The sequence below is a fragment of the Cephus cinctus genome, unplaced genomic scaffold (genome assembly GCF_000341935.2).
Source record: "Cephus cinctus unplaced genomic scaffold, Ccin1 Ccin1_scaffold1749, whole genome shotgun sequence".
Classification (NCBI taxonomy): Eukaryota; Metazoa; Arthropoda; class Insecta; order Hymenoptera; family Cephidae; genus Cephus; species Cephus cinctus.
This window is the reverse complement of record NW_014333973.1, coordinates 1-18,254: the sequence shown is the minus strand read 5'-3', so window position 1 is coordinate 18,254 and position 18,254 is coordinate 1. Positions and strand designations below refer to the sequence as shown.

Here is an 18,254-nt window from a genome sequence, read left to right as displayed (position 1 = left end):
CTCACCGGAGCTGGTGCAGCTAATCCGTGGAGGCCGAGAACTGTATCCAAAGGACACTCTGGTGAGCACTGCACTAAGGCATAGCACTACACCTCCGTAAACCTCACAGAAATTCATAGAATTCCTGGATATCGCCAGAACAACGCGAGAACTGTACGAATCGAGAACTTACTATACCGTAGCGAAACACGGCAAGAAAAACTATCAACAGATAGCACGGGAGCACGAGCCAGCCCGTGACACCTCGGTCGGTGCCCCGAGACAGACTACTTTGACAATAGCCAAATCCGAGAACTAATCATTCTGATTGGTCGAGAGCCTTTTAACCAATAACTCTTCTATCTCCTTCCAGTCGTCCCTTTAAACCAAGTCGAGAGCGTTCCTTAACGAATCGGTACGTAACTTCTGGAGGTCCTTCACGGCCGCTTCCCCAGGGCCTCGGGCGACAGCTGGGCACCACGTCCTTAACTCGGGCAGGAGGTTCCTCTCCTGCCCTTAACTGTATCACAACTATCTCCGCCCGCTCTACAGCCCTTTGCCCATCTCCAGCGGGGCGCCGGTGTTTCACCAGGGCTTCTGCCGGTCCGTGGAGACATCTCCGTTGGGTACTCTCCTCTGCCGGGCAACTCGGTACGTCGAGACTATCTCCCCACGGCAGATTCGAGTACCTCGACCTCAACTAAACAATGACGACATCTTACAGGAGCATTGACATAACTATACGAATGAACCCGAGAGCGTAGCTTCTGAGCAGGGTGGCGACCTGAAGGGAACCAGAAATCGAGAACGTTATCTGTATCGGTAACCGGAGCCGCCTTGGGACCGTGATTCGAAAAATCACGTCACATACTTTAAAAATAATTGAATTACTTAAAACTTGAATATTTCTATTTGTTATATAACTTTAAATAGCCGTGCTTTAACTTCTAACACATCCCTCGGAATTCCATTGGACTTTTTCGTATCGCTATTCCGTTGGTTTTTATTGCATGAACCTTCAGGAGATATAATTTTTACCCACTAGTATACATTTCAAACTGTAAGTAAAATGTTTGCTGTTATCGGTATCATAAGTATTCTAATGACAATTTTTGCAAACCCCCGATGACAAATAAATGGCATCCAGGGAAAATGACTAGAAATTACCTACTGAAAAGGGCGCCAGGTATAATCGAAGTTATACCGCTGAACCGCCTCCAAATTTAATATACGTGCAGGTCGCAAATCGGGAGACAAATAACAAACTGACAAATTTTGAAAACTGGGGAGGTTCATTCTAAATTATCACGAACAAATAATAAAAATTTTCCAAATGAAATATGGAATAACATTGTGGCTGGATTTATTAAACGAAACCGGTTCCGCGACCCGATTTACAATAGTTACAAAAAGAACAGGAAGGAGATATTCCCTTATAGGAATTATTAAATTTGCGGACTCTTGATCATATTGACAAAATAATATCTACAAATTTACAAAGCTCCATCATACTACAGCAATAAAACAAATCCGGTCTAACTTGTAATCCGGTCTAAAGAAGAAGCCTGTTCTACTGGCGTCTGAGGTACACTCTTCCTTCCCGCGGACCAAGGTCTACATCAATGAGTGGTTATCCAGTGAAAAGATGAAGCTCCTTAGTGAAGCACGTGCCCGTGCAAAACCTCATCCAGAATTGTGGGTGTGGACTCGCCGTGGAACCATTCTGGTGCGGAAGACTGGATCATCTACACTGCTTCGCATCGAGAGCCGGGACGACCTAGAGAAGATTACCACCTTATGACAACTTTCCGCAACATCTCCTAACTTACCTGTCGATCCAGCACTTGGGCTTCGGGTGGGCCATGTAAACGCTCAATCAGTCATGGCACATATTGATGAACTAAGAGAGTATATAGTAGACAACTTCTTTCATATACTGGCGGTTTCCGAAACCTGGCTTAAACCATATATGACTGACCTCGCGGCAAAACTTGATGAGTATGTTCTACATCGCTGTGATCGGGTCGGCAGAGGTGGTGGTGGTGTAGCAATTTATGTTCACCAATCACTTTCTGCAAGGATTATTGCCTCCTCGGAGAGCGAATATTGCTCCAGACCGGAATTCATATTTGTTGAGGTGTCGATCCCTGGTGCTCCTCGAGTGCTAGCTGCTGCTGTATATCGTCCTCCTAAAGTTAGATTTTTCTCTGATTTTGAGGATGTCTTGACCAGACTTGCTTCTGATTATACTAATATTATTGTACTTGGTGACTTTAACACTGACTTACTTACATCTACTTTTAACAGTTCCCAGCTTCACTCGTTTATCACTAGGAACGATTTACGTCTGGTGCAGTATTCGCCCACACATCATAGAGGAAACGCACACACGTGGTTGGACTTATGTATCGTTGACAGCCCATCCAAGGTCATCTCCCATGGGCAGTGTCCGGTTCCCTTCCTGTCTGCTCATGATCTAATTTGGGTGGTTCTAAGGATTAAACCCCCTAAGATCTTACCCCGCATGATCACTCATCGAGATCTCTCAAACTGGGATGACGAATACTTCCGGACACGCCTGGAGCAATGTGATTGGTCTATCTTTCTGGGCACCGAATCTATAAATGAACGAGTAGAATTACTAAATCAGTTCCTACAAAATACCTTGGATGAGCTGGCTCCATTGCGAACTACTATGTTACGTCGTACTCCCGCTCCATGTTTCATCGATAATGTTAAAGCTTCTATTACCGAACGAAATCGGCTCCATAGGAGATTTTTACGTACCAGGAAATCAGAAGACCTTGAACGCTTCCGTATAGCTAGGAATAAAACTCAGATTCTTATTAAAGAGGCAAAAATAGACCACAATCGGGCCGTACTTACCTCTAGTAGTAATCCGCGAGTCCTCTGGAATAACCTGAGGAGGATAGGATTGGCCTGGGCACAAACCCCCACAGGGGTAAACCAGTCACTGGAGGAGATAAATCATCATTTTTCCTTGTCATTCGATGCGCATGATGACTCAAATGAACTGAATGTCCAACACACTGATGGATTTAGTGACGAACGATTCTTCTTCGAATATATTACTCCTGAGACACTCGTCAGTGCACTAGAAGATAAAGAATCGCGTGTCACTGGTCCTGACCACTTGTCTATGTTCTTCGTGGCCAAAGGGCCAAAGTAGTGTTTCCTTACTTATTAGATCTTTATAATCTTTCTTTATCTTCGGCGCAGTTCCCGGAAATGTGGAAGCGTTCGTTCATCAGGCCAATCCCCAAAGGTAGCGGGGCTCCAGCCCATCTTTCGGACCTCAGACCAATATCACTACTTTGTAGCCTCTCCAAACCGCTGGAGAGGATTGTTTACCAGCAATTGTCGAAATTCCTGGAAAAGAACGAAGGGTATGACTCGCGTCAATCGGCCTATAGAGCTGGCTTTAGCACACAAACTGCGTTGATGAGACTGACGGATGACATCAGGTTTGCTGTAGATGAACGAATGGTTACCATCTTAGTCCTTTTTGACCTGCAGAAGGCTTTCGACTCCATCTGTCATCAGAAACTCCTGGAGATTATGAAGTCTGCGGGTTGCTCTAACTCTGTTTTAAATTGGTTTGCATCTTACCTCAGTGGCAGACAACAGGCAGTTATTGGCCAGCAAGGAGATTTCTTCTCCTTCATACCAGTCACTTCTGGAGTTCCTCAAGGGTCGGTCCTGGGGCCATCACTCTTTGGACTCTATGTCAAAGATTTACCTAGGGTAATTAATTATTGCTCTCACCTGATGTTTGCTGATTATCTGCAGATATACCTCCATTGTAAGCCAGTCGACTTAATTAAATCACTGGAGATGGTACAGAGAGATATAGATGCCATCTGTCAATGGGCTAGCAGCCACTGCTTAAAAATAAATGCCGGGAAAACCAAATGTATGGTCATTGGACTGGCGTGCTACGTAAATAAAATCGATTTTAACAACCTACCGAGTCTGCGGGCGAACACTGCTGTCATACCGTTTGTCTCATCTGTGCGTAATCTGGGATTGTTGATGGACAACACGCTCACATGGGATTCACACGTCACGCACACATGCAAGCGTATAAGTAAAGTGCTATACATGCTTAAGTTAAACAGAGCTTCCCTCACTTGCGAGTTGCGAAAACTACTGGTTTCGTCGCTCATTTTTCCACTCGTAGACTACTGTTGCCTTGTATATGGAAGCTGTGGCAGTGGAATCCTACACAAAGTCGAAGTAGCACTTAACTCCTGCGTTAGATTTGTGCTAAATGTTAGACGAGATGAGCACATCACTCCGTATTATATCAAACTAGGTTGGCTAAAAATTAAACAAAGAATCATGCTCTTCCAGGGAACTATGTTATATAAGCTTCGTAGCACTGGCACTCCATCCTACCTGTGTGAATCATTATTTGCAACTTCCAACACTTCTCGAACTTCACGGAGGGCGCGCACAGATATCACTGTTCCACAACACCGAACCGAATTCTGCCGACAATCTTTCAGGGTATCCGGCATAATTTTTTGGAACTCTCTGCCTGAAAGAATACGTGAAGCTCCCTCCCTTGCCGTCTTTCGGCGTTCACTGCGTGAATTTCTGGCTTTGCGGAGAGAATAGGCGCGTTTGCTCCTACCTTGTTTATAAATCACTCGCGATGTGTAGGTCTAGTCTATACGCGTCTCAGGCTACGCTCAATCACTAGTTACTGTACATAAGTATAAGATATACTACTTGTCTTAATAGTTATGGTTGATTTGCTCCGGATCATTCGTGTAAATTTGTAATCGTACACAAATCTACTCTTGTTTACAAGTAGTAATCAGATGAAAATTTATCTATAATCTATCATTAATGTAAATATTGCTTTAAATATTAATGTAATCACTAATTGTATTCGTCGGTGTCTTTGCAGCCTTCACACATAGTTTAGGTGCTAATTTAAGTATACTGTATTACTTGATTTATTATTTTCATACTGTTTTCTGTTAAACCCGACTTGTATTATTACCGGTCAACAGAGCTTGCTCCCTGATCGAATAAATTGTTTAAATTAAAATTAACTTAGAAGGAACAAACTCTATACAGTATTAACAACAGAATGTACAAGCAAAAGGATATAATACACAATTTAAAGTTAGCAACTGCTATCGGACTCAATAAAACTCGAAATATGACACATAAACAATATCAGATAGCACCTCTAGCGCTATCTATCTATTTCTCGCTATCCTAAATATGAGAAACTCACAAAAGTGTCGATCACTACTTTCCTAGTGGCTCCAGTTATCCACAGGAAAATAATCTCCCAGACACCGGGTCCCTCAATTGGGAACGATACGGTACTATACATAATAAAAACTATGCAAACCAAGAACCAACCAGACAAAACAATTAAAAAATATGCAAAACGAGAACACGTGTCTCCATAGGCTCGGCCACACCGTGAATGACGTTACGAATTTAAACAATCGGGAATACAACTGCACTTATCGAGCGCTCGCGATTTTCAATTGTCTTCTTCGATCTTCGAAATACAAATTCCGGCATCGTTGCCTCTTGAAGGAGATTGCATTATTAAATAATGCAATTTAAATTTTACTCCTGAGGTGGAAGTCTCGGCCACGTCTCATCCTTCGCTACGTGTTTCCAGGCTACTACTGCAACCCCCTGGATGCTCTTAGAATCGCGAAGATGGTAACGGCGTCTCCTGGCGTAGGGGCTCCTCCCAGTAGTGCTCTGCGACCTTGGCGGCAGCTCTTGTGGCACCATCGCAATCAAATTTTGTTTGAATCCTTTCGGATCCGCTTAAATGTTTCAAAACACAAAAAAAAGTTCTTACGAAGGAAATTAATAGAACCTTCAAAAGTAGTCTTGTCCATCACCCCAGAATATCTTCCACACGCATAGGTCCCCACGATGTAGCCGAAAATCGCGAAATTCCTCGTTTATTTTAAGGATGCACTAGCATTGGATAATTTAACTAACTTCGCAAAGAGTGATTTCTACAAAAAAGTAAGGGACTTCCAAAAAGTAATGTTAAATCCGAAAAAACGGATAATGACGAACATACAGGACACACAAGAAACAAATAATCTAAAATCAAAAGCAGTGTGACAAATGTGGAATGCCGGAATCGTATTGAACCACTGGGTGAAAATGAAGGAGATCCAATAGACATAAAATGTAATGCAACAGAAACTGATCATATTTCAAAATATAATAAAATATGTCCAAAAAATCACCAGCATTAGCGTTACATGGTAAGATAGAGAAGTATGCAACTTTTCTAAATGTACTAAAGAACGTTGTCAAGGAAAATTTTTATAGAAAATATCAGGAAGGAAACATAGAGGTACATGTAAGTAATCGAGATGATTGTCTAAGGCTTATAGGAAAATGGACAAAAAATAAAATTTCAGACATTCTCTTGAAAGAACGAGAAAAAGAAAACTTACGTTGTCAAGACTTCATGAAGATATCCAGTTACGAGAAATCAAAAACTGAACCAGAAAAACAGAATAAAAAAGTAATTAATGCGAGCATGATGAAGGTATGCAGATACTACTACTAATAGTAACGATGCAAGGTAATATAAAAATTAATTATTTAAATAAAACATTGAAATACCTGTGATATATCGAAGTTTCGTAGAAGAATTCTATTAGCAAAAGAAGAATAACACAATATGATCGTTGTCAAATCACAAGTTGAAACGGTGTAACAGTTCGCACAGCCTTCTTTTTTCCTGGTTGTTAATGATCATAGTAATGAACCATAATATTAAAGAATATAGTTATTTGTGATTCTGCATGCGATGAAATGCAATTTGTTTTTCTAAACTTATGGGCAAGGTCCATACCACGTTGAATACACCAGTTCTCGTCCGATCACTGAAGTTAAGCAACATTGGGCGCGGTCAGTACTTGGATGGGTGACCGCTTGGGAACACCGCGTGTCCTTGTCTCTTTTCCTTTATTTATTTATGCTTTACAAATAATTGAATTACCTAAAACTTGAATATTTATAATTGCTGTACAACTTTAAATAGTCGTGCTTCAGCTTCTAGCACATTCTTTGATAGTCCGTATGGACTTACTCATATCACTATTCCTTTTACTTTTATTCTATGGACTTTTCAGAGGTATACTTTCTTCCCAACAATGTTCATTTTAATCTGTAAATGAAATAGTTCCTGTTATTGGTATCATATATACATATATAATTTTCGCTTTTTATTTGTCGTGGAGGAATGTTGATCGTCACAAACATATTTTTGTTGCACAATTTTATATCAAAATTTTTATTTTGTTATGCAAAAATTAATAATAACTACCTGAAGAGAATCCTGATCAAGAGTAAAAACTTCATAAGAGTACGCACAGTTTTCTCATTTTTTGAAAATTACTCATTGGGAAAGATGTGTCAAACGTATTCTTAACCTTGCAGGATGTGTGCGTAACTCCGGTTTGGGAAAGAAACTTTGTAAAAATCCTCTTATTTGAAATTTTCGTTAACGTTTTACCTACATTGTAGATAAAAGTCTAAAGTCCCTTTAAAAAGACTTAATTGAAGGTAGGATTGAAACGTCGTATGATTTTTTTTTAATATTGGCAGACTTGGTTGATACGAAGGACAAGATAATATATTTACTTTTCTTATAATTTACATAATTATATTATACTCTAAGTATAAATATTCTATAAATATAATATATCTTAAGTAATGTCTGCGAATAATGTTCAGTCAAGATCGTTATCTCCAACGTAGAACTTGAGGCGTCTTAAAGCTATCTTGTGACAAAAGCTCTTTTCGTCAGCGATTACTGATAATGAACATCAGCAAATAACTTGCGGGCGTCAATATATTATTAAACAATTGACCTCTGTCTACTCTTTCCTCACACGCATTGAGCAATAATCAGAAACCGAGTTCCAGTACTGCCATAACTGAACCTACTGTGTTTCATGGCGACGAAGAATATTTGTCTCTTTTGTTTATTGTCTTCATAAGAATTGCTGAAATATCTGAATTAAGACTCCTCCGGACCCAAACTAGCCGTCTTGAATAATGATATTACACGCGAGGAAACGTGTTTTTCACCTTATATAGAATCTATGAACTTTCCGTGACTTACTTTAAATGAATTTGTTGCCACATATGCGTTGGCTGATATAATAACGAAGCATAGATTTCGGCGGACGGATGGAAAATACACTGTGTAACAGTTTCACGATAATTTTATTAGCCGTCCAGCTATGAATTTTCAAACTTGCACCGGTTACAAAAAGAACACTTATGTATCTTGGACATACTCCAGTCCATTAGAAACCGTCAACTGCTGTAGTAACATCCTATATTATTATGACTCACCTTCTATTATCTCTATATTCATTCTTCTTGAATCAAATAATTAAACAGCCAAATAACGGCTATTGCTCATACTTTTGTTTTTTATCGACCTGGATCGATGAGTTTCCGATTCTACAACATGATAACAAGTATATCATATTCCAACTTCTGATCTGGGTCCGCAGGCGCATTAAGTACAGGTGCCTCTACAGTACTCGTTCGACAAGCGAAGCAACAATGAATAAAAAGGTAGCGGTTGAACGTTTATGTAGCACAGAGGGCGCTTCCTGCGCTCCAATCCCGTTGCGTCTCACCGTTGGCGTTGCAAGCGCTAGCGTATCATATTCCAACTTCTGATCTGGGTCCGCAGGCGCATTAAGTACAGGTGCCTCTACAGGGCACTGCCTTTTACGAGGGTATTTAACAATCAGTTTCTCTTTTTATTCGGCGTTCAATTCATGTTCAATCCAATACTTCCACCTAGATACCATCGAAGAATTGTAATGTATCTTTCGTACGAGTGACTTTGTGTGATAATAGACTGATCGAAGCATCATGCCACCTAAAGCAAGCGGAAAGGCAGTGAAGAAAGCTGGGAAGGCCCAGAAAAACATCAGCAAGACCGACAAGAAGAAGAAACGCAAGAGGAAGGAAAGCTATGCCATCTACATCTACAAGGTATTGAAGCAAGTACAAGTCGATTGGGCTGAAGTAGCGACTTCCGCAGTGTTGTACTGCAACTGTGGGAAATCATTCTAAAAATCTTTCAGGTGTAAAAAAGTATACTACTGCCTTCTAGTATGAAGAGAATTCCAGTTACAATGAATTAAATACGTGTAACAATGAAGAGAATTCTATAATAAATGCCTTAAAACTGATTTTCGGACAATGTGCTATCTTGGAGTACCGGTGGAGTAGTTCAATTTATGTATTGGTATGCTTTATATAAATTTCATTCTATGAATATAATGCATTAACTGTTTTATAGTCAGTATTAACAGATGAAGGAACACAGCGACCGAATAGTGAATCAGGCAAAAACCGGTCCTTTTCAGGACCATAAAAAGTTCTTACGTTAGCTTCAACATTTACGACATACTCTCTACAAGATTCTCAAGTATATCTAAGAGATTCTGCGAAAGAATATCAGTTAGATTCTTCGAGAGAATCTCTGCTGTACTTTTTTATTCTACGCGGGTTCTTAACGAATTTTCCCTCCTCATATGAAATCTATAACCTCTTATGCTCTACTTCGTGATAGATAGTTCAATTTTGATGTAACATCATACAGTTTCATGAGTATCGTTTTATTTATTTTTGACTTTATAACATTGTACGTTTTAAAGCAGCTACGGAATTGGGAATACCGATGCATCAAAGACAGAAAGATCAGAGTAGTTCAGACTTCGAGAGAAGCAACATTACGATTAGAAAAAGATCAGTTAAGGGTAACATATACAGTGAAGAATATTCCGTTACAGAATATGATTGACCAACAGAGGTTCAAAGACTAAGAATTTTAATTTTCTCAACGTAAAATCTTTACTAAACTAGAAAAAGAACTTGAAAATCACTTGTCAGTGAATGAACCTTAAAATCCCTTAAATAAAGAAAATAAACGTTTCCGCTATTACATAAGTTCAAAGTAGAAAAAGAACTTGACAATCACTTATCAGTGAATAAACCTTAAAATCCCTAAATTAAAGAAAATAAACGTTTCCGCTATTACACAAGTTCTCTTGCTAGAGTTATGAATACTAGGGAAAATATTTAAATTGCAAGTTATTAGCTCTAAAATATTGATTCATATGGAATCAATCACGTCTGAGAAATGTTAACAGAGTAAAAACAATATTTACTGCATAAAGAAAATATTAAATAAGATATATGTCGGCTAAAGTATAGTAAAATGTATGTGAGTGGGCATGTTTGATTAAATTCAGAAACGTCTTTCAGAGTATAAACGGATGTGCATGTTCCTCGAAATAACAGAGTGTTGGTCCTAAAAAGGACCGTTATTATTTTATATGCCTTCGGTATTTAGGCACGTTCTCCACGAATACGGCGAGCCAACTGGATGTCCTTTGGCATGATGGTGACACGCTTGGCGTGGATGGCACACAAGTTGGTGTCTTCGAAGAGGCCGACGAGATAAGCCTCGCTAGCTTCTTGAAGTGCCATCACGGCTGAACTCTGGAAGCGAAGGTCCGTCTTGAAGTCCTGAGCGATCTCCCGAACCAATCGCTGGAAGGGCAGTTTGCGAATGAGCAGCTCCGTGCTCTTCTGATAGCGACGAATCTCACGCAGAGCGACGGTTCCTGGTCTGTAGCGATGAGGCTTCTTAACTCCTCCGGTAGCTGGTGCACTTTTACGTGCAGCTTTCGTAGCCAATTGCTTCCGAGGAGCCTTTCCTCCAGTTGACTTGCGAGCAGTCTGTTTCGTACGAGCCATGTTCAACTAATATATCTTTCACTGTGAGCGTCGGTAGAACTTCACACCATAAGTTTCAAACGCAGTATGACAGCGTCAACTTTGGTCACTGTATTATAGACTCGCCCAATTGCTGAGCTCGACGCTCATTGGCCAGTCGGTAAGTGGTGGGGATACGCATAGGAGAGAGGATAAATACCCCTTGAATCTTAGCTATTGCATCAGTTCTACGGAATATTTCTTAAAGAGGGTTTGGATTGAATTTCGTTGGTGAAAATGACTGGCCGTGGTAAGGGAGGAAAAGGTTTGGGAAAGGGAGGAGCGAAGCGTCACAGGAAAGTTCTTCGTGACAACATCCAGGGAATCACGAAGCCTGCCATTCGCCGTTTGGCTCGCCGAGGCGGTGTTAAACGTATCTCTGGCCTGATTTACGAAGAGACCCGTGGTGTTCTTAAAGTCTTTCTGGAAAATGTCATCCGTGATGCAGTTACGTACACCGAGCATGCCAAGAGAAAAACCGTCACTGCCATGGACGTGGTCTATGCGCTGAAACGTCAAGGACGCACTCTCTATGGCTTTGGTGGTTAATTTGTTTCTCCTGTTCTCAACTACTCTTCGTACACAAGGGCCCTTTTGAGGGCCGCCAACTTTTTCAATATGTGAATGGAACAAACCGTTTTATCATAATAGTTTAATTATAATTTAATTTTAATTCTTCACCTCTTCTACGAATCAAGATTTAAATTATATTATGGTTTCCGTTCATGTAATAATACACCTAATACCTATGTAATTATTCTTGCAACAGTGTTTTTAATAACTTCCATGTTTTATATGTTCGTCTGTTAACCGTCCGGTCAATAACCAAACTCACCATTCGTTCAATGACCGGGTACCCACTTACTGCGCGCCACTTGGCTTAGCGGTTCCAGTTAACCTTGTGGAATATAAAATAACAATAGCGAAACCGAACAATCATTGGGTACCTGGGTACCCCGTTATTACTCCGTGCCAGTTGGCTATCCGGTTGCAGTTAACTTTGTGGGGTATAAAATAGCAATAGCGAAACCCAACGATCGTCAGTCGTAAGGTAGTTTTGGAACCGAGCAGATGCTAAAGCAAGTTTTCTGTGAAGTGTAATAGAGAGAACAAAACTATAAACTACAACATTTCTTGTGACGGTGAGACAAAATATACAAATTTATAAATATTATAAATAAATAATCGTATTGATTATCGATACGATGGATGATTCATCAAGTTTTTACCGGTAAGCTTATATAATTATTCTTGCTATAGTGTTTTTAATAACTTCCATGTTTTATATGTTCGTCTGTTAAACACAAAGGTTTGGTCTTGGATTCTGATAATGGTTAAAGTTCATCTTTACATTACTTATTCAACTCATGTGTGATATTAATATATATGTATAAATTACTGAATTACTTAACATATTCTAATGGCCTCGATAGGAGTTTGACTTATGCGCTTCAAAGTCTGGTAGGTATGTCGATTCTTCCTGAAAACAATGGAACATAAGAGAATCCATTCACAATTAAGTCTGGCACTAAAAGATCGATTTGCAATAATCGATTGTGAAGTCGATTTTTTAAAACGCTGTTCACTGTACATAATTATAATATAATTAAAATGAAAAAATAAGAAACATTATTTACAGCTTCTCTTTTTTCTTCAAAGCATAAGAAAATACGAGGAAAAGCAGAGAACAAAATCTTTGACCACCGTTACCATTACTGTTAGAATGATTAATAACGCCACCTGAATAACATAAGGATGCGTTCCAAGATAGCATACACATGTCTTAACCCTTTTAGTGCCCGGCGAAAAACCGGTGCCTATGCGAGAATAACCGGACGAATTTGACGAATTTTACAACGGGTTGGGAAAAAGGTCATAAAAATCAAACTAAAAATGATAATTACATAATTCAAAAAACAACGTATTACGGAAGAAAGAGAGAATAATGTCATGCTAATTGTATTTCAATATTTATTTTGAGATAGAGCTTTCTCGCGATGCGAAGAATAAGGTGCCATCGCATACGCAACGATATATCGTCGTCCGGCACTAAAAGGGTTAAGGCATATTCCGTAATTGAACCATGGTTGCAGTGATTAAATTTCAGCCAATGACATCGATAGATTTTTATCATCAGTCGAAATCAATCGATGCAATTAGCTGTAATTTAATAACGGCAACCGTGGTTCATTTACGGAATATTCCGTCAATAAATATCTTTTTACAATATAATGATTCGCCTGTAACGTGAATCGGTCCGCTTCTTAGGGTTTTGGGTTTCTTTCTGATTTTCGGTTTCTGACTGGATTCAGTGTTTCAGATCGACCTGAAAAATGGTTTTTATTTTCCAAAAGAATCTATTTTCGATTAATCGATCTCAGATCGACAGGCCTAGTCCTTCAGGATTCACCCATAATCAATAATATATATTATAGATTCATTGAACGCGATTGACGGTATACTAAGGTGAGGAAGAAAGGCAATTGCCTTTCGTAAATTGATTTGATTCAATTTGTTCAATTTGATTTTTGTTCGAATATTAAACCTGTTCAATTTCTTAGTGGGAACAATCAATTCCACTTAAAGGATCATTTTAATGCAACTCGCAAGTTAAGATGGTCCTTTGAATATGAAATTAACATAGTCTGAGCATACTTTAGACATAATTTAACACTAATGTAGAAATATTAATCAATGATGGCATCAGTTACATTGTGATTATTAAAGTAAGATATAACTAAGCTGAATATTTATACAATGTTCAAAGTCTGGTAGGTATGTCGATTCTTCCTGAAAACAATGGAACATAACAGAATCCATTCACAATTAAGTCGGGCACTGAAAGATCGATTTGCATTAATCGATTGTGAAGTCGTTTTTTTAAAACGCTGTTCACTGTACATAATTATAGTATAATTAAAATGAAAAAAATAAGAAACATTATTTACAGCTTCCCTTTTTTTTCAAAGCACAAGAAAATACGAGGAAAAGCAGAGAACAAAATCTTTCACGTCCGTTACCATTACCGTTAGAATGATTAATAACGCCACCTGAATAACATAAGGATGCGTTCCAAAATAGAATACACATATCTTAAGGCATATTCCGTAATTGAACCACGGTTGCAGTGATTAAATTTCAACCAATGACATCGATAGATTTTTGTCATCAGTCGAAATCAATTGATGCAATTAGGTCTAATTTAATAACGGCAACCGTGGTTCATTTACGGAATATGCCGTCAATAAATATCTTTTTACTATATAATGATTCGCCTGTAACGTAAATCGGCCCGATTCTTAGGGTTTTGGGTTTCTTTCTGATTTTCGGTTTCTGACTGGATCCAATGTTTCAGATCGACCTGAAAAATGGATTTCATTTCCCAAAAGAATCTATTTTCGATTAATCGATCTCAGATCGACATGCCTAGTCCTTCAGGATTCACCCATAATCAATATTATATATTATAGATTGAACGCGATTGACGCTATACTAAGGTGAGTGAAGAAAGGCATAATTTTCAATTTGATTTTTGTTCGAATTTTAAACCTGTTCAATTTCTTAGTGGGAACAATCAATTTCACTCAAAGGATCATTTTATTGCAACTCGCAAGTTAAGATGGTCCTTTGAATATGAAATTAACATAGTCTGAGCATACTTTAGACATAATTTAACACTAATGTAGAAATATTAATCAATGATGCATCAATTACATTGTGATTATTAAAGTAAGATATAACTAAGCTGAATATTTATACAATATTTTGTGTATCAACACAGATAAATAAATCAGTATAGATAAAGTTGTTGGTATGTAAAAACATGAGCAAAAACTATCGGCAAGGTCCATACCACGTCGATCCATGTCATAATCGATCGCAGATCGACATGCCTACTCGCAAGCTAAGATGCTCCTTTGAATATGAAATTAATGTAGCTTGAGCATATTTTAGAAATAATTTAACACGAATATAGAATTATTAATCGGTGGTGACATGAATTATATTGTTGTTATTATTAAAGTAAAATGTAACCGAACTGAATATCTATACAATTTCGTGTGTATAAACACAGATGATTATGTACCATAAACAAAGACGATTCTATACGAAGACGTATCTAATTATTACCGGCAAGGTCCATACCACGTTGAATACACCAGTTCTCGTCCGATCACTGAAGTTAAGCAACGTTGGGCGCGGTCAGTACTTGGATGGGTGACCGCTTGGGAACACCGCGTGTCCTTGGCACTCTTTTGTTCTTTTACATTTTTTTGTCGAATCGTATTCAAAAAAGCTTTTTAAGCGTCTAAGAATTCATATAAATAACAAAATATAAAGAATTTCATCAATTACATGATTATTACGAAATGCTATTGCGTAACAGCTTTATCTGTCCTTCACAGATATGGCGACTAGAAATACATTATAAGTTTTAAACTAACAAATATAGATATTTCTTTAATTCTCATTATGTTAAGTACCACCCTAAATGTAAATATTCTAAACAGTGTATGAAAGTTTCTAAATATTAAAATTTATTCTATCGGCAAGGTCCATACCACGTTGAATACACCAGTTCTCGTCCGATCACTGAAGTTAAGCAACGTTGGGCGCGGTCAGTACTTGGATGGGTGACCGCTTGGGAACACCGCGTGTCCTTGCCCCCCCGACCCTCTTCTTTTACTATTTTAAATCTATACTCCACAAGTAATAGAGTTACATACAATTGTGATATTGGGGTTACTTAATGCGAAAGTGGTGCCTTTTGATTTTCAACCTTGCAGAATGTTCGCTCAAGTTTAGTTTGTAAAAAAACTTCTGTAAGAATTCTCTTATTTAAGATTTTCGTTTACATTATATGTACATGGTAAATAAAAGGTCTACAATCCCTTTAAAGAAAACCCAAAAGGCAGGATTAAAATGTGTTCATTTTTTGTATCAATTATAGTAGCTGATTTTGTTGATAAGAAGGCCAACATTATATATTCAAGTTTTCTTATAATTAGTATAATTATATTATTTAGAAATAATTTAACACCAATATAGAAATATTAATCGATGGTGACATGAATTATATTGTTGTTATTATTTAAGTAAAATTTAACTGAACTGAATATTTATACAATTTCGTATGTATAAACACTGATGAATATGTATCATAATCAAAGATTTATGTACGTAACACGTATCTGAATTCTGTCGGCAAAGTCCATACGACGTTGAATACAGCAGGTCTCGGTCTAACACTTCAATGAAAAAAAACCAATGTTTCCTATCACACATACACTGCCAAAAGTGAGAAAGGAAGAACGTTTGTCATACGAGAACTTCGCAAAGCCACAGATACGGAAGACATCAAAGCAGAATTGGAAGCATACGAGCTCGAACAAATAAAAATCAACATACTGAAAGCGACCAAAGAACCAATATTCATGGTAACCCTACGAAACGATGTCAAGCTCACCTATCTGCAAAAACAGATTTTGTACATGTATCACACGAAAATCAACTAGGCAATCTATAGATCCAAAAGACTGGTTACGCAATGTGACAACTGTCAGAAATGAGGACACGCCACGTCCAATTGCTATTTTCCACCCAGATGTCTAAAATGCGCAGAAAAGCACACGACAAGAGAATGCAAGAAAACAAGAGACACACCAGCGACGTGTGCGAAGTGTGCTGGAGACCATCCGTCAAATGCAACGTTATGCCAGGCATATCAAGAAAGACTTGGGAAACTTAACGCCAATAAGCGTAAAAACGAGTAAAACCCGCAGAATCCACTGAAAACACCGCTAAACGTTGACAGCAGGACGGATTTCCCAACAATGAGGACTACTCCACCGTTATTAGATACTGCACAACTGCACTGGACGAAAAAGACTACAACTGCAGAGGTAAACAATACGAAAGTAAATACGAAAAATGAAATTCTATCCGACTTTCTAGAGATAATGAATAAAATTAACATACTTAATTCATAATTTCATGTAACAAATATGATTACACACGTCAAGAATCTCAATCTAAAACTAAAAAGTTGTAACAGAAAAATGCAACAATTCGAATATTTCTATAAATTCTGCCAAGAAATTAATAAATAATGCACAAACTTTCAATATGCAGCTGGAACGCAAATGGAATTAGAGATAAATTAAGCGAAGTCAACCAATTTCTAAATGATAATAATATTGATATCTTACTTATCAATGAATCAAAACTCAAAAAAGAACATAAATTAAAAATAAGAAATTATGTGTGTCTCAGATGGGATAGAGAAAATTCGGCTGGAGGGGTTGCTGCCCTCATTAGAAAAAACATACCTTACAAGGAAATTAAGATCAGAAATTTTGAGATAAGAAATAATGTAATCATTGATCACCAATTTGGCTTTAGAATGAAACACAACACTGTACAACAAGTTACCAGAATTGTCAACGATATAAGCGTTAATTATAACAAAAAGAATGTCACAGTCATGCTACTAGATATAGAAACAGCTTTCGATAGAGTGTGGATTGATGGCCTTATCTATAAAATGTGTAAGCACAAATACCCTATCACATTCATAAAATTCAATATTTCATAGATACAGGAAAGAAAACTTCAAGTTGACGTAAACAATACAAAATCTACTTTGAGAAATATCAAGGCAGGGGTACCACAAGGCTCAGTACACGGTCCTATATTATTCAATATTTATCTCAATGACACCCCGCAATTTCCAAAAACACAATTAGCGCTGTTTGCTGATGACACAGCAATCTACGCGCACTCATTTAACGCTATTGTAGCAGCAGAACAAATCCAAATACATATTAACATTCTAGAAAAATACTAAAATGAATGGCTGATTGCACTTAATGTAGGAAAAACAGAAGTCATTGTTTTCACAAAAAGAAAAACAGAGTCGAAAATTATTCAACCTATCAAAATATATAACGAACCAACAAATACGACTACAGCAGCTGAATATCTGTGAGTACACCTTGACAGTAAACTAACATACCAAAAGCACACTAGAGAAGTCATACATAAAGTATATGCAGTAATGTAAAAATTATATCCTTTAATGGTAAAAGAATCAGTCCTTGCTCAGAGGAACAAACATTTTATATACACTATGATAATACCACCGACATTAACATATGCTGCACCTGTTTGGTGCAACGCTGCTGCCAAGCACATAAACCTTTTACAGTGATATCAAAACAAATGTCTTCGATTAATACTAAAATGAGAAAAGATACGCCAGAGTTGAAATAGCATTTCGCAATAATCATGTAATTGGAGAAGTTCTTTATATTTTGTTAATTATATGAATTCTTAGAGGCTTAAATAACCTTTTTTTTTAGTATGATCAGACAAAGTTTAAAATATCAAAAAATGCCAAGGACACGCGGTGTTCCCAAGCGGTCACCCATCCA

The 18,254-nt window shown here is 37.9% G+C and overlaps 3 protein-coding genes and 3 non-coding genes across 6 annotated transcripts; 5 read left to right on the top strand and 1 right to left on the bottom strand.

Moving 5' to 3' along the window:
- The first annotated feature begins 6,848 nt into the window (after positions 1-6,848).
- On the top strand, positions 6,849-6,967 carry LOC112495239. Its single transcript, XR_003061582.1, has one exon. It is a non-coding gene; the product is annotated as a 5S ribosomal RNA (ribosomal RNA).
- Positions 6,968-8,907: 1,940 nt separating this feature from the next.
- Positions 8,908-9,844, top strand: LOC112495236 (histone H2B-like). Its single transcript, XM_025090950.1, has 2 exons — positions 8,908-9,094; positions 9,699-9,844. The coding sequence occupies exons 1-2, from the start codon at positions 8,908-8,910 to the stop codon at positions 9,842-9,844; spliced, it is 333 nt and encodes a 110-aa protein (XP_024946718.1).
- Positions 9,845-10,010: 166 nt separating this feature from the next.
- Positions 10,011-10,809, bottom strand: LOC107273579 (histone H3). The gene has a single exon (XM_015751936.2). It carries the CDS (start codon positions 10,801-10,803, stop codon positions 10,393-10,395), a length of 411 nt encoding a protein of 136 aa, XP_015607422.1. The 5' UTR covers positions 10,804-10,809; the 3' UTR covers positions 10,011-10,392.
- A 4-nt stretch (positions 10,810-10,813) lies between these two features.
- On the top strand, positions 10,814-12,040 carry LOC107273580 (histone H4). Its single transcript, XM_015751938.2, has one exon. The coding sequence runs from the start codon at positions 11,059-11,061 to the stop codon at positions 11,368-11,370; it is 312 nt and encodes a 103-aa protein (XP_015607424.1). The 5' UTR covers positions 10,814-11,058; the 3' UTR covers positions 11,371-12,040.
- Positions 12,041-14,953: 2,913 nt separating this feature from the next.
- LOC112495238 lies at positions 14,954-15,072 on the top strand. Its single transcript, XR_003061581.1, has one exon. It is a non-coding gene; the product is annotated as a 5S ribosomal RNA (ribosomal RNA).
- Positions 15,073-15,369: 297 nt separating this feature from the next.
- Positions 15,370-15,488, top strand: LOC112495237. The gene has a single exon (XR_003061580.1). It is a non-coding gene; the product is annotated as a 5S ribosomal RNA (ribosomal RNA).
- The last annotated feature ends 2,766 nt before the right edge of the window (positions 15,489-18,254 follow it).

Coding starts and splice junctions, on each gene's coding strand:
- LOC107273579 (XM_015751936.2), bottom strand. CDS start 10,803: ATGGCTCGTACGAAACAGACTGCTCGCAAGTCAACTGGAGGAAAGGCT.
- LOC107273580 (XM_015751938.2), top strand. CDS start 11,059: ATGACTGGCCGTGGTAAGGGAGGAAAAGGTTTGGGAAAGGGAGGAGCG.
- LOC112495236 (XM_025090950.1), top strand. CDS start 8,908: ATGCCACCTAAAGCAAGCGGAAAGGCAGTGAAGAAAGCTGGGAAGGCC. Junction 9,095..9,698: donor CGCAGTGTTGTACTGCAACT/GTGGGAAATCAT, acceptor TACGTTTTAAAG/CAGCTACGGAATTGGGAATA.